This window comes from Equus quagga, chromosome 14, assembly GCF_021613505.1.
Source record: "Equus quagga isolate Etosha38 chromosome 14, UCLA_HA_Equagga_1.0, whole genome shotgun sequence".
Lineage (NCBI taxonomy): Eukaryota > Metazoa > Chordata > Mammalia > Perissodactyla > Equidae > Equus > Equus quagga.
In genome coordinates this window covers 57,452,206-57,468,387 of record NC_060280.1, presented here as the reverse complement: position 1 = coordinate 57,468,387, position 16,182 = coordinate 57,452,206, and the positions used below count along the sequence as shown (strand labels likewise).

The 16,182-nt window shown below is 36.5% G+C and overlaps 1 protein-coding gene across 1 annotated transcript in view; it reads left to right on the top strand.

The window, feature by feature from the left end:
- C14H11orf65 (chromosome 14 C11orf65 homolog) overlaps positions 1–16,182 on the top strand; it is a 77,037-nt gene that overhangs the window by 27,702 nt on the left and 33,153 nt on the right. The window contains exon 4 of the mRNA XM_046686307.1: positions 14,660–14,752. Coding sequence (XP_046542263.1) covers positions 14,660–14,752 — 93 coding nt within the window. The remainder of the gene's footprint in view (positions 1–14,659; positions 14,753–16,182) is intronic.

The window sequence follows — 16,182 nt, the reverse complement described above, 5'->3', positions numbered from 1 at the left end:
GTAAAATGGTACCCCATGCAATAGAAGGTATGACTAAGAAGTTGAATTTAAAAAATGGTTAGAAACTCTTACTTCTAAGTAAAGATGCATAGTTTTAGCACGCTACTTGGCCCTATAAATGAATAATTTGCATAGTCAAACTAATGTAAATGCAGGTTTTTTCTATCATTTTAAATATTTTAATCAAAGAAATATGTGCCTTTTTTTTTTTAAGATTGGCACCTGAGCTAACAACTGTTGCCAATCGTTTTTTTCTTTTTTTAGCTTTTTCTCCCCAAATCGCCCCAGTACATAATTGTATATTTTACTTGTGTGTCCTTCTAGTTGTAGCATATGGGATGCTGCCTCAGCATGGCCTAATGAGCGGTGCCATGTTCTCGCCCAGGATTCGAACCGGCGAAACCCTGGGCTGCTGAAGCGGAGCACATGAGCTTAACCACTCGGCCACAGGGCCGGCCCTATTTTTATTGCAGTAACATTGGATTATAACGTTATATAGCTTTCAGATGTACATCGTAATATATTTCGAATTCTGTGTAGGTTACATCATGTTCACCACCCAAAACTATTTATAGTCCATCACCACACATGTGAGCCTAATCACCCCTTTTGCCCTCCACTCTCCCCACTTCCCCTATGGTAACCACCAGTCCAGTCTCTGTTGCTATGTGTGTGTTTGTCATTGTTATTATCTTCTACTTATGAATGAGATCATACGGTATTTGACTTTCTCCCTCTGACTGATTTCACTTAGCATACTACCCTCAAGGTCTATCCATGTTGTCGCAAATGGCCAGATTTCATCATTTCTTATGGCTGAGTAGTATACCATTGTGTATATATACCACATCTTCTTTATCCATTTGTTCCTTGATGGGCACCTAAGTTACTTCCAAGGTTTGGCTATTGTGAATAATGCTGCAATGAACATAGGGGAGCATGTATCTTTATGCCTTTGTGTTTTCAAGTTCTTTGGATAAATACCCAGCAGTGGGATAGCTGGATCATATGGTGGATCTATTCTTAATTTTCTGAGGATATTCCATCCTGCTTTCCATAGTGGCTGCACCAGTTTGCACTCCCACCAGCAGTGTACGAGGGTTCGCTTCTCTCCACATCCTCTCCAAGACTTGTTGTTTCCTGTCTTATTAATTGTAGACATTCTGACCGGAGTGAGATGATATCTCATTGTAGTTTTGATTTGCATTTCCCTGGTAGCTAATGATGTTGAACATCTTTTCATATGCCTGTTGGTGATCCGTATATCTTCTTTGGAGAAATCTCTGTTCAGATCGTTTGCCCATTATTTAATTGGGTTGTTGGTTTTTTTGTTGTTGAGCTGTATGAGTTCTTTGTATATTTGGATATTAACCCCTTATCTGATATATGGTTTGCAAATATCTTCTCCCAATTGTTAGGTTGTCTTTTCATTTTGTTGATGGTTTCCTTTGCTATGCAGAACCTTTTTAGTTTGATGTAGTCCAATTTGTTCATTTTTTTCTTTTGTTTCCCTTGCCCAGTCAGACATGGTACTTGAAAATATGTTGCTGAGACCGATGTCAAAGAGCATACTGCCTATGTTTTCTTCTAGAAGTTTCATGGTTTTGGGTCTTACATTCAAGTCTTTAATCCATCTTGATTTATTTTTGTGCCTGGTATAAGATAATGGTCTACCTTCATCTTTTGCATGTGGCTGTCCAGTTTTCCCAACACCATTTGTTGAAGAGACTCTCCTTTCTCCATTGTATGCTCTTGGCTCCCTTGTCGAATATTAGCTGCCCATAAATGTGTGGGTTTATTTCTGGGCTCTCGATTCTGTTCCATTGATCTGTGCGTCTGTTTTTGTGCTGGTACCATGCTGTTTTGGTTACTATGGCTTTGTAGTATATTTTGAAATCAGGGAGTGTGATACCTCCAGTTTTGTTCTTTTTTCTCAGGAATCCTTCGGCTATTCAGGGTCTTTTGTTATTCCATATAAATTTTAGGATTCTTTGTTCTATCTCTGTGAAAAATGTTGTTGGCTCTTTGATAGGGATTGCGTTGAATCTATAGATTGCTTTAGGAAGTCTGGACATTTTAACTATGTTAACTCTTCTAACTCAGGAGCACGAAATATCTTTCCTTTCTTTGTATCTTGTCAATTTCTTTCAACAATGTTTTATAGTTTTCAGTGTAAGATCTTTCACCTCTTTGGTTAAATTTATTCCTGGGTACTTTATCCTTTTCTTGCAATTGCAAATGGTATTGTATTCTTAATTTCTCTTTTTGCTACTTCGTTGTTAGTGTATAGAAATGCAACCAATTTTTGTATGTTGATTTTATATCCTGTAACTTGACTGTATTCACTTACTATTTCTAAAAGTTTTTTAGTGGCTTCTTTAGGGTTTTTTATATATGAAATCATGTTGTCTGCAAATAGTGACAGTTTCACTTCTTCTTTTCCAATATGGATCCCTTTTATTTATTTTTCTTCCTGATTGCTGTGGCTAGGACTTCCAATACTAGGTTAAATAAGAGTGGCGACAGTGGGCGTCCTTGTCTGGTTCCTGTTCTTAGAGGAATAGCTTTCAGTTTTTGTGTTGAGAATGATGTTTGCTGTCGGTTTGTCATATACGACCTTTATTATGTTGAGGTAATTTCCTTCTATACCCGTTTTATTTAGAGTTTTTATCATAAATGGATGCTGTATCTTGTCAAATGCTTTCTCGCATCTATTGAGATGGTCATGTGATTTTTATTCTTCATTTTGTTAATGTGGTGTATCACGTTGATAGATTTGCAGATGTTGAACCATCCCTGCATCCCTGGAATGAAACCCACTTGATCATGATGTATGATCTTTTTAATGTATTGTTATATTTGATTTGCTAGTATTTTTTTGAGGATTTTTGCATCAATTTTCATCAGTGATATTGGCCTGTAATTTTCTTTTTTTTGTGTTGTCCTTGTCTTATTTCGGTATCAGGATAATGTTGGCTTTGTAGAATGAGTTAGGAAGCCTCCCCTCCTCTTCAATTTTTTGGAAGAGTTTGAGAAGGATAGGTATTAAGTCTTCTTTGAATTTTTGGTAGAATTCACCAGGGAAGCCATCTGGTCCTGGACTTTTATTTTTGGGGAGGTTTTTGATTGCTGGTTTGATCTCCTTATTGGTGATTGGTCTATTCAAATTCTCTACTTCTTCTTGGTCCAGTTTTGGAAGGTTGTATGTTTCTAAGAATTTATCCGTTTCTTCTAGATTATCCAATTTGTTGGCATATAACTTTTCATAGTATTCTCTTATTATCTTTTGTATTTCTGAGGTGTCTGTTGTAATCTCTCCTCTTTCATTTCTGATTTTATTTATTTGAACCTTCTCTCTTTTTTTCTTGGTGAGTCTAGCTAAGGGTTTGTCAATTTTGTTTATCTTTTCAAAGAACCAGCTCTTGGTTTCATTAATTGAAGTTAAGTTGTTATCAACTTAAGATATTAGAACTATAAGATATTTTATGTAAGCTTCCTGGCAACCACAATGGAAAAACCTGTAGTAGATACACAAAAGATTATGGTAAAGGAGCCAAAGCATACAGCCACAAAAAGTCGTCAGATCACAAAGGAAGACAGCAAGAGAGGAAGCAAGGAACAAAGAATCTATAAAACAGACAACAAGCAACAAAGTCACAGTAGTCAGCCCTTACCTATAAATATTTGCTTTAAGCATAAAGAGATTAAATTCTTCAATCGAAAGTCATAGAATGGCTAATCAATTTTTAAAAAACCACCAAGATCCAACAGTATACTGCATGAAAGAAACTCACTTTAGTTTTAAGGACACACATAGACTGAGAGTGAAGGAATGAGAAAAGACAGGTAAAGTAAATGGTAACCAAAAGAAAGCAGGAGTAGCTATAATATATCAGACAAAATAGACTTTAAGGTAAAAATAGTCACGAGAGACAAGGAAGGTCATTGGGTAATGATAAAGAGGTCAATTCATCAAGAGAATATAACGATTGTAAATATATATGCAAACTTGAGGGCACTAACTTAGGAATAAATTAACCAAGGATGTGAAAGATCTGTACACTGAAAACTATAAAACACTAATTAAAGAAATCGAAGAAGACACAAATAAATTAATAAATAAATAAATTCATTAATATTGCTAAAATCTCCAGACTACACAAAACCATCTATAGATTCAATGCAGTCCCTATCAAGATTCCAAAGGCATTTTTCTCAGAAAAGAGAAAATCCTGGGGCCAGCCCCGTGGCCTAGTGGTTAAGTTCGCGCGCTCTGCTTCGGCAGCCCAGGGTCTCGCAGGTTTGGATCCTGGACACAAACCTAGCACCGTTCATCAAGCCATGCTGAGGCAGCATCCCACATACCACAACTACAAGGACCCACAACTGAAAATATGTACAACTACGTACCGGAGGGCTTTAGGGAGTAGAAGGAAAAATATAATCTTTAAAAAAGAAAAAGAAAGAAAAAATAATCATAAAATTTGTGTTGAACCACAGAGACCTTGGATAGCCAAAACAATCTTGAGAAAGAACAAAGCTAGAGGCGTCATGCTTCCTGATTTCAAACTATATTACAAAGCTATAGTAATCAAAACAGTATGGTACTGACATAAAAAAAAATGACACATACGCCAATGAAACAGAATTGAGAGCCCATAATAAATCCATTCTTATATGGTTAACTAATATTTGACAAGAGAGCCAAGAATACTCAATGGAGAAAAGAGTCTCCTGAATACGTGTTGGGAAAACTGGATATTCACATGCAAAAAAATTTAAACTGAATCCTTATCTCACACCACCCCAAAATTAACTCAAAATGAATTGAAGACTGAAATTTAAGACCTGAAACTGTAAAATTCCTAGAAAAAAACATAGGGAAAATGTCTTTGACATTAGTCTTGGCAATGATTTTGGATATGACACCAAAAGCACAAGCTACGAAAGCAAGCATAAACAAGCGGGACTACATCAAATAAAACTCTTCTGCATAACAAAAGAAACGATCAACAAAATGAAAAGGCACCCTATAGAATGTCAGAAAATATTTGCAAACCATCTATCTGATAAGGGGTTAATATACAAAATATGTAAGGAACTCATGCAACTCAGCGCAAACCCAAATAATCTAATTAAAAAATGAGTATAAGGACATTTTCCAAAGAATAGATATTTTTCCAAAGAAGATATACAAATGGCCAACATGTACGTGAAAAGGTGCTCAATATCACTATAATCATGAGGGAAATGTAAATCAAAACCACAATAAGCTATCACCTCACACCTGTAAGAACGGCTATTGTCAAAAAGGCAAGAGCTAACAAGTGTTGGTAAGGATATGAAGAGAAGGGAACATTTGTACACTGTTGGTGGGAATGTAACCTAGTGCAACCACTATGGAAAGCAGTATGGACATTCCTCAAAAAATTTAAAGAAGAACTACCATATGATCCAGCAACTCCACTTCTGGGTATTTAGACTAAGGAAATGAAATCACTATCTTGAAGAAGTATCTTCACCCCCATGTTCATTGCAGCATTATTCACAATAGCCAAGACATGGAAGTAACCTAAGTGTCCATTTATAGATGAATGGATAAAGGAAAAAGGTATATATATGATGTGTGTGTATACGTATACACAGACACACACAATGGAATATTATTCAGCCATGGAATAAGGAAATCCTACCATTTGTGATAACTTGAATGGATCTGGAGGGCATCATGCTAAGTAAAATGTCAGGCAGAGAAAGACAAATACTGTATACTGTATGATCTCATTTTTATGTGGAATATTAAAAAAAGCTGAACTCATAGAAATAGAGAGTAGATTGGTGATTGCCAGGGCAGAGTCGGGGGGATGGGTGAAGGTAGTCAAAAGGTACAAACTTTCAGTTATGAGATGAATAAATCCTGGGAATGTAATATACAGCATGGTGACTACATTATACTATAGTTACTTGAAAATTGCTAAAGTTGTAGATCTTAGAAGTACTCACCACACACACACACACACACACACAAACACACACAAAATGCTACCAAGTAAGGTGATGGATGTGTTGACTCACCTTATTGTGATAATCATTTCACACTATATATGTGTATCAAATCATCACATTGTACACCTTAAACTTACACAATATTATATGTCAATTATATCTCAATAAATCTGGGGAGGAAAAAGGAATGTTTATCTAACCTGAAGTCAGAAGATATTTTCCTGAAGCTGTTTTTAGAGGCTTAATTGCTTTAGTTTCAGACTGAGCTCTAGTATCCATCTCAAATTAGTGTTTGTATATGATGAGAAGTATGGACAAAGTTCATTTTTTTCTTTGTCAATAACCAAATGATCAAGTACCTTTATTGAAAATACCATCCTTTCCACAATAAATTGCAGTGATGCCTCTGTTTAAATCATGTAATCATAAACGTGAGGTGTTTCTATAGTCTCTCTTAGGTTGTATTGGTCTTTTTGTCTCTGTTTGGGCCACCACCATACTGTGTTAATAACTGTAGCTTTATGCTAAGTGTGGATATATGGTAGTACAGTCCTCCAACTTTGTTCTTCTTAATGATTATCATAGCTATTCTGGGGCTTTTGCATTTCCATATAAATATTAGAATCAATCAATTTTTGCAAAGTTTTTGTTGAGATTATAATTGGAATTGCATTGAATCAATAGATCAATTTAGGGGAGAACTGACATCTTATTATACTGAGTTTTCATGAACATGATGTATGTCTTCATTTATTTAGATCTTCTTTAATTTCTCTCCACAGTGTTTTATAGTTTGTCCTATAGAAGTTTTATACATCTTTCATTTGATTTCTAGGTATTTAACTTTTTTTGATGCTACTGTAAGTGGCATTATTTTTTAATTTTATTTTCTAGTTCATTTCTAGCTTATAGAAATATAATTTGTTTTTATATGTTGACCTAATATCCATTTATTATTTATAATTGCTTTTTTATAGTTTCCTTTGGATATTCTACTTAATGCTGTTATCTTTGGATAATAACTTTTATTATTCCTTTGCAAACTTTATACCTTTTATTTGTTTTTCTTGGTTTATTGCACTGACTAGACTCTCCAGCACGATGTTGAAAATAAGTGGTAATTAAGGACATTCTTGACTTTTTCCTGAACACAGAGAGAAGGCATGTAATATTCCACCATAAATTTTTACCTATAGTTTTTTGTAGAAATTTATCACCAGTTTGAGGAATTTAACTTTATTGCTGATTTGCTAAGATTTTTGTTCTTGTTATTGTTGTTGTGAAAACTCTGGTATTGAATTTTATCAAGTGCTTTTGCTGCATCTACTATATGATCACATGGTCTTTCTTCTTCATTCTTTTTATGTGGTAAATTACATTGTTTGATATTCAAATATTAAACCAACCTTGCATTCCTAGGATAAACTCCACTTCACCCTGATGTGTTACCCTTTTGATATATCCTGGATTTGATTTGCTAAACTTTTGTTTAGGATTTTTTCCTATTTGTTTATGAATATAACTTTTCTTTTTTGTAATGTCCTCACCAGCCTTTGATATCAGGATTATGCTGGCCTCATAAAAGGAATTGGGAAATATTCCTTCTTTTTCATTATCCAGAAGAGTTTGTGTGACTGGTATTATGTCTCCTATAAATGTTTGGAAAAATACATTAGCAAATCATTGTGGGCTAGGAGTTTTCTTTGTGGAAAGATTTTTAATTAGGGGTTCCGTTTCTCTAATGATACAGGACTATTCAGATCTGTGTTTCTTCTTGTGCCCATTTTGATGTTACTTTTCAAGGAACCTGTCCTTTTTGTTTAAATTGTCAAATTTATTGGCCTAAAGTTGTTTACAATCTCCTATATCTTTTCCTATTATTTTACTTTCAAACTTTTTCTGTCCTTGTATTTAAAGTGTATCTCTTGTAAACAATAAATAGATGGGTCTAATTTTGCTTAATCCTGAATCATCTTTGCTTTTAATTAGCTTGTTTAGACTCTTTCTATTTATTATAATTACTGTATTAGTTGGGTTTAAATCTGCCATATTTGCTGTTTGTTTTCTACTTACTGATCTATTCTTCCTGTATTTTTCTTTTTTTTTGTTTTTGCCTTTCTTTTTATTAATGAAAAAAATTTTAATATACCATCATTTTCTTCTGTATTAGCCTTTTAGTTATTTTGGTTGATTGAAGATGGCCATAAAGTATTTGCTACTCCACCTATTGAGAGGTGAGTGGCAATCTTTATCCTTTAATTTAGGCTATTTTAGTGGCCTGCTTTACAGCTAAAACCAGTGAAATAGAACATGACATTCTGAGACCTCTAGGTCTAGACATTCATGAAGCTAGCCACAGGGTACAACTACCCTGAAACTGCCATACTAAGCTAGCATAAGGGAGAGGCCACCTAAAGAGATTGATGATTGGCCATCCCCAGTTCTATCAGCTATTCTATCCCACTTATCAGATGTGTAAATGAAAAAGCCATCTTTGATATTCCATCTCCGGCAGATGTAACATGGAAAAAACCAAGAAACATGGCTGACAGCTAGAACTGAAGTCCCTGCCATAAAAGCCCCAGTTGAGCCATCCCAGCCATTCTCAGCTGTTCAAGTCATCTCAACTGAAGCCTTAGTCATTAAGTGAGACTTCCCTGCTATGCCATACCAGAATTCTTAACCCATAATTGTGGCACTAATAAATTGGTTTTTGTTTTACACTACTAAGTTTTGGGGTGGTTTGCTACACCGTAATAGAGTTCTAGAGCAGATACATATCCTTTTGATGGAGTAACCTAGAGTTTACAATATGTATCCTTGACTAATTAGTGTCAACCTTAAGTTAGTACATTTACCTTTTCCAGAATAATGCAAGAATATCATTACAGGTTAACTCCCTTTATCATCTTTTCATTTTGTGCTATTATTGTCAGATATTTCACTTACAATTTTGTTTTACATACCAGAAGACGTTATTTTTCTTGTTTTAAACAGTCAGCATTCATTTTTTTGTTGTAGTAAAATACATATATCATAAAATTTACCATTTAACCACTTTCAGCTGTACAATTCAGTGAACATTAAGTACATTCATAATGTTATACAGCCATCACCACTATCCATTTCTAGAACTTTTTCATCATCCCAAACAGAACCTCCTATACCCAAAAATAATAACTCCCCATCCTCCCCTGCTGCCCAGACCATGGTAACCTCTATTCTACTTTCTGTCTTTATGAATTTGTCTATTCTGGGTACTTGATATATGTAGATTTGTCTTTTTATGTCTGGCTTATTTCGTTTAGCATAATGTTTTCAAAGTTCATCCAATTTACAACAAATGTCAGAATTCCATTCCTTTTAAGGCTGAATAATATTCCATTATATTGTAAATACCACATTTTGTTTATCCATTTCTCTGTTAGTGGACATTTGGGTTGTTTCCATCTTTTGGCTGTTGTAATACTGATGTGAAAACTGTTGTACAAGTATCTATTTGAGTCCCTTTCAGTTCTTTTGGGTACATATCTAGAAGTGAAATTGCTGGATCATTGTAATTCTATCTTTAACTTTTTGGAGGAAGCACCAAACTGCTTTTCACTGTGGAAGCACCATTTTACATTCCTATCAGCAATGCACAAGGTTTCCAATTTCTCCAGACTTTTGCCAACATTTATTTTCTGTTGTTTTGTTAATAGCCATCTTAATGGATGTGGAGTTGTATCTCATGTTTTTATTTCCTTAATGACTATTGATATTGAGCATCTTTTTGTGTGCTATTGACCATTTGTAAATCACTTTGGAGAAACGTATATTTAAGACCTTTGCCATTTTTTAACTGAATTGTCTTTTGTTGTTGAGATGTAGGAGTTATTTATGTAATTTGGATATTAATCCCTTACAGATATCTGTTTGGCAAATATTTTCTTCCATTCTGTGGATTGCTTTTTCACTCTTTTGACATTGTCCTTTGATGCACAAAAGTTTTTAACTTTGACATAGTCCAATTTATCCTTTTTTCTTCTTTTGTTGCTTGTGCTTTTTGTATCATGTCCAAGAAATCATTACCAAATCCAGTATCATGAAGCTTTTCCCCTATATTTTCTTCTAAAATTTTTATGGTTTTAGTTCTTGTCTTTAGGTCTTTGATCCATTTTGAGTTAATTTCTCTATACAGTATAAGGTAGGGGCCCAATTTCATTCTTTTTCATGTGGATATCCAGTTTTTCCAGTTCCATTTGTTGAAAAGACTATCCTTTCTCCGTTAATGATCTTGGCACCCTTGTCAAAATCAATCGATCATATATGTGAGAGTATATTTTTGGGCTCTGTATTCTGTTGCATTGGTTTATGTGTCTGTCCTTATGCCAGTACCAAACTTTTGATTACTGCAGCTTCATATTAAGTTCTGAAATCAGGAAGTGTTAGTCTTCCAATTTTGTTCTTTTTTTTCAAGATTGCTTTAGCTATTTGGGGGTCCCTTGAGATTCCACATGAATTTTAGAAGTGGCTGTTCTAGTTCTTCAGAAAATGCCATTGAAATTTTAGCAGGGATTGCATTGATTCTGTAAATAGCTTTGGGTAATATTGTCGTCTTAACAATTTTAAGTCTTCCAATCCAGGCACATGGCATGTCTTTCCGTTTATTTATGTCTTCTTTAATTTCAGTATTTATTTTTACTTCTCCAGATGTTTACCCTTTCCAGGTCCCTTCATCTCTTCCTGCAGTTCTGTGCTTCTAAAGAATACCATAAATGGTATTACTTTCCTACAACTTGAGGAATTCCCTGTAGTAGTTCTTACAGAGAAGAACTTCTGTAAAAAATTCTTTGTTTTATTTGTCTGAAAATATCTTTATTTCACTTTTATTTTCAAAGAATATTATCACCATGCATAGAAATCAAGGTTACCATGTTTTTGAGGGGTTTTTTCCTCCTTAGCACCTTCAAGCTGAATTCCATTCTATTCTGGCTTCCATAGTTTCTCTTCAAAAGTCAAGAATCAAGTTTTACTCTTTCTATCCTGAAAGTAATGTGTCTTTTATTCTATGGCTTCTTTTAAATTGCCTTTTTGTCTTTGGTTTTTAGCAGTTTAACCATGATATGCCTATGTGTCATTTTCCTGCTTGATCAAGTTGACAATAGAATAATCTAGCTGAGTCTACCCTTTGTCACCCTGGCATCCATACACTCCTCTTATAACCATATTTAACTTCCAAATAAAGTTAATGTTAAAATTATGCTTCCACCTAACATGATACAACTATCCCTCACATAGGCCAAAACCTGTTAACCCTCTTCCCAAAAGTAGTGTTATCCATCTTTGGATCATTTTTCATTCCGTTTCCTGCTTAGTCATACTCTACCTATGATATCTTGTAATTTAAATATTAGATGTAAAGTTAAGCGTTTAGATTTATTTCCTATTGCTGCTATAAAAATTACCACAAACTTAATAGCTTTAAATAACAAAAATTTACCATCTTACACTTCTGGAGACCAAAAGTCTGAAATGATCTCATAGAGCTAAAATCAAGGTGTCAGTAGGGCTGTGTTCTCCCTAGAGGCTTTAGGGAACAATTTATTTTCTTGCCTTTTCCAGCCTCTAGAGGCTGCCCACATTCCTTGGCTCATGGCCTTCTTCCAACTTCAAAGCCATTTCCAAGAGATAGCTATTGAGTCTGTCTCACATCGCATCACTCTGACACTGACTCTTCTGCCTCCCTCTTTCACTTATACGGATGCTTTTTCCACTTATACAGACCTCCTCCCCTTTTTTTTTGGTGTGTTGGTTCAGTGACATGAGGAACCCCAGATGGCCATGTGATGGTATCTGCTTCCATTTTAATGGAACTATTGGTGTGTACCTTGGTGGAAGCATTTCCATGGGTGCTAAGACTTTTATATCCACAGAGCCCAAAGGTATAAGAACAGAAAGCAAAATTTTCACTAGTTTATCACTAGAGGTAATACTGGGAGGGAACCACTTCTATTTCCACCCCTTGATTCTCAGACTCATAAATGCTGGCTGTAGGAGAAATGACATCATATGTTGGTTGTTCAGAGTATATACTGTTACATGGAGGACATCATCCTAGTCTGAAAAGTCTTATCCCTGGAATTCTAACTGTAACTAAGTTCCCAAAATGCCATTCCACCGTTCTGTCAGGCCAGTTACTTTAGGTTGAAGGGGAACAAGGTAATATCAGTGAATTTCATGAGTATGGGCCCATCTATGTTCTACATTTGCTGTGAAGCAAGTTCTCTGATCATAAGCAATGCTATGCGGAATACTGTGACAGTGAATAAAGCATTTCGAAAGTGCAGAGATGGTGGTTTTGTGGAACCATCGTGCACAGAGGGGAAAGTCTCAATTCCAGTGAGAATAAAGTGTGGCCCGTGGAAGTGTTCCAACTAATAAGTGTGCCACAAGGAAGCTGGCTAATGCCCCCAAGGAATGATGCCATATCAGGGACTCAGTGTTGGTCCTACTTTGGCAAAGTAGGCATTCAGTAATGACAGTAGCCAGGTCTGGTGAGTAGAAACCCATGTTGCTGAACCCATGAAAAGCCTCCATTCCTGCTGCCCTGGTCACTTTGTTCATGAGCCCTTTGGGCAAGGAGAGCAGTGACTGGGGAAAAAGGCTGACTGACTACGAAGAACAAGTCATTTTGCCCACCTGATTATTAAGATTCCTCTCTGCTGAGATTGCTCTTTGGTGAGCATTCACATGAAACACAAATATCTTCATACTTGGTCCCCATTTGGAGGGGTCTGACCTCTTCCCTAGACCTTCTTGTCACCAATTTTCTAACCATGGTCTTTCCATATCCTTGATCATCTAGCCAAGACATCAGTCACTTCCCCTCTGTAGATTTGTACCTTTGGCCACCTTTCCTTCCAGGCACAATGCACAACCAGGTATGCTGCTCGAGATTCTGTCTCCGGGAAGGATTTCTCTTCATCCCTGTTCTTCAGGCCCACCCCTGAGTGAGGCCGTGGTATATATGGAACTTCCAATGGGTCCCACTTTTCACTTGACCTCCTGCAGCCTGCTAGGTCTTGAGTTTGACCAACAGAATGCGGAATAAGTAATGCTGTGTGACTTCCAAGACAAAGCCTTAAGAAGCCTTGCAATTTCTACTTTCTCTCTCTCTTTGGTACTCTGAAATCTCCATGCTGTGAAGAAACTCAAACTGAAAGTCTGTGTGGAAAGAAGCCCACCCATCCCCGATGTTCCAACAAACCAAGCTGAAGCCTGGATATGTGTGTGAGGCCGTAATAAATCACCCTGCTCCAGCGGATCTGGCAGCTGGCTACAGCCACTTATGTGAGTTGAAGCAAGACCAACAGAAGTTCCCTGTCAACCGAAAGGAAGTCGCTGTTGCTTTAAGCCACTAAGTTTTGGGGTGGTTTGTTATGCATCATTAGATAACTGATACAGTAATCTACATATTTAGAAGATATCATTCAGATTTTAAACCATCATAAATTTTTCTTCATATTCAGTTTGGGGTTTTATTTAGGGGAAATTTTATCTTCCTTTCAGAAAGAATATTATTTGTTTTGATGTGAACTGCACCATTTTCCACAGGCAATTGCAGTGGGGCTTCAAATTATCACACTGGTGCTATGGATTACTTTGGTTTGGATTTATTTGATTTAATTTAACATAAGCAAACTGGAGGCAGGGGAGAAGTTCACCAAGGGTTCTTAAGGGTTTTTTAAGGGAATAGGATATGAGGAGAGGGTTATGAATGAAATCGTTTTCCAAGATAGAAGAATTGTTTGGAGTTGTTTGACTAAATTTGTGCTAACATGACAAGTAGATAGAGTTTGTAAATCAGTGGAATTACTACAGGAACGAGGATGATTCTGTATTGATAATAATAGATAATATTTATGGAGTGATTTCTGGTGCCAGAAGTTGTTCTGGGTACTTTACAAATATTAACTTATTTATTCCTCACCACAGCTGTATGAGATAGCTACTATCATTCCCATTTTTCAGATGAGAAACTGAGCAGAGAGGTTAAGCAACTTGTCAAAGGTCACCCAGCTAGTAAGTACTAACAGTGGAACCCAGATATTATGCCATACTCAGTGTTCTTAACTACTGTATTTTGTCTTTCTCCTAGATTACTCTGGAGTATACAGAAGTGACCCAACCAAAGTTCTGGATAGTTTATTTATAGCTGCTAGTGATACAATTACAAATTTAAGGGTAAAACTCTTGTGAGAATAATACCAGTATTGCCTGGCTCGTCAGAGCAAACCCTGAGTGGATAATATTTCTTTCTTTCTTTCTTTCTTTTTCTTCTTCTTCTCCTCAAAGCCTGCCAGTACGTAGTTGTATATTCTAGATGTAGGTCCTTCTGGCTGTGCCATATGGGACGCCACGTCAGCATGGCTTGATGAGCTGTGCCATGTCTGTGCCCAGGATCCGAACTGGTAAAACCCTGGGCTGCCGAAGTGGAGAGCGTGAATTAACCACTCGGCACGGGGCTGGCCCAGATAATATTTCTAAAATCTAGTTTACATATATAAAATCTATTTTATGGTTTTTACTCATTTTGCCCTAATTAGAAAAAAAGCTAATTAGAGGTAGAAAATCCAGTTTTGACCACAAAATCTTATGTTTGAACTTTTAGAATGTTGCTGTATTCCAACACTTTAAAAGTCTGATTAATATAAGAAGACAAGGGGAGCCACGTCACATAATGAGATACATTAATCCTAAAGAGGTAAGGACATTATTTATTGATACAGCATCTTTTCTCCCCCCTTAAAAATGTATGGCTACTTTATAAATTCAATGTGCTTGTATTTGTTTCTTTTTTAAAACTTTTTAATTGAAGATTACATCCATGTAGAAAAGTTCATAAAACATAGATGGATAGCTCAGTGAATCATCATAAGCAAACGCCTGTGTAACCATCAACCAGATCAATGTTTTCATACTTCAGTCCGCTGCCTTCAGGTGTTCTTCAAATCACTGCCAACTCCCTTCTTTGAAAAAGTAACCATTATTTTGAATACTAGCATTGTACTTTAGTTTTCTGTTTTTAAACTATATATAAACAGAATCCTATAGGACTCTTTTGTATCTGGCTTTGTTCATTCAACATTATGTTTGTGTAGCTAAATTTCATTCATTTTATTAAAAATTATGACAATATTCCATTTTATGAATATACTGCTGTTTATTCATTCTACAGTTAATTGACATTTGGATTTTTTCCAGTTTGAGGCTATTATAAAGACTATTTCTGAGAATATTCTTATTCGTGTCTCCTGGTACACATGTGCATGAATTTCTTTTGCTTTCAGCTCCATCTAGAAATGGAAATGCTGGGTGACAGGATATTTTCCATTACTGTACTAATTTACTTCACCATCAGCAATCTTTCAGAATTCCTTGTGCTCTGCATCCTTATCAACACAATATTGTCAGTTTTTTAATTTGCATTTCCCTGATTACTAATAAAGTTGAGCATCTTTTTGAGAAGTTTGGGTCCTGGTTAAACTTCTCTGTGCTCTTTCAGGCCTGACCGCAGGCTTTACCTCACAATCCTCACAGGGGAAATCTGCCCCTCCTTGCACCAGACTTGGCGCGCAGCCAATGTGCTACAGCCTCTGAAGGGTGTTACAGTGAAGGATTCAGGCCCCTGGCCAGTGCTGCCCTTTGGCACATTTACATTTCCAGCCCCAGTGCTTTCATTCCTAGCTCTCTTTGTCTGAGGCCTTGGGCAGAGGTCTTCAGGCACCTCTGCTGAGAGCTCTTTAGCAGGAAACCTTGAAGATGCTTTCCCTCCTCTGACTCAGTCTGCTTTGACCTTCCTCCCTCAGTTCCTCCCCATCCACCACCCAACACAAGTGGACTTACTTCCCAGTCGCAAGGAGTGCAGTCAGCAGACAGACTCCGGCTGTGAGCATCTTTAGTTTCTGCCCTGCTTGGGGAGAACTGCCTCACCCTAGGGCAGTCCACACCCAGTGACCAAGCAGTGAGTGTGGGGGTGGGAGAGGGGAGGGGGATACAAAGACCAGTCTGGGGTGGAACAACTCTGTTGGGCAGTATTCACTCTAGAGCTCCCTGCAAGATTGGCTCAGGCTTTGTGGGGCCTGCATTGTAGTTCAAACTCTTCTTTCCCCTTCCTTTCAGAGGTGTTGATCC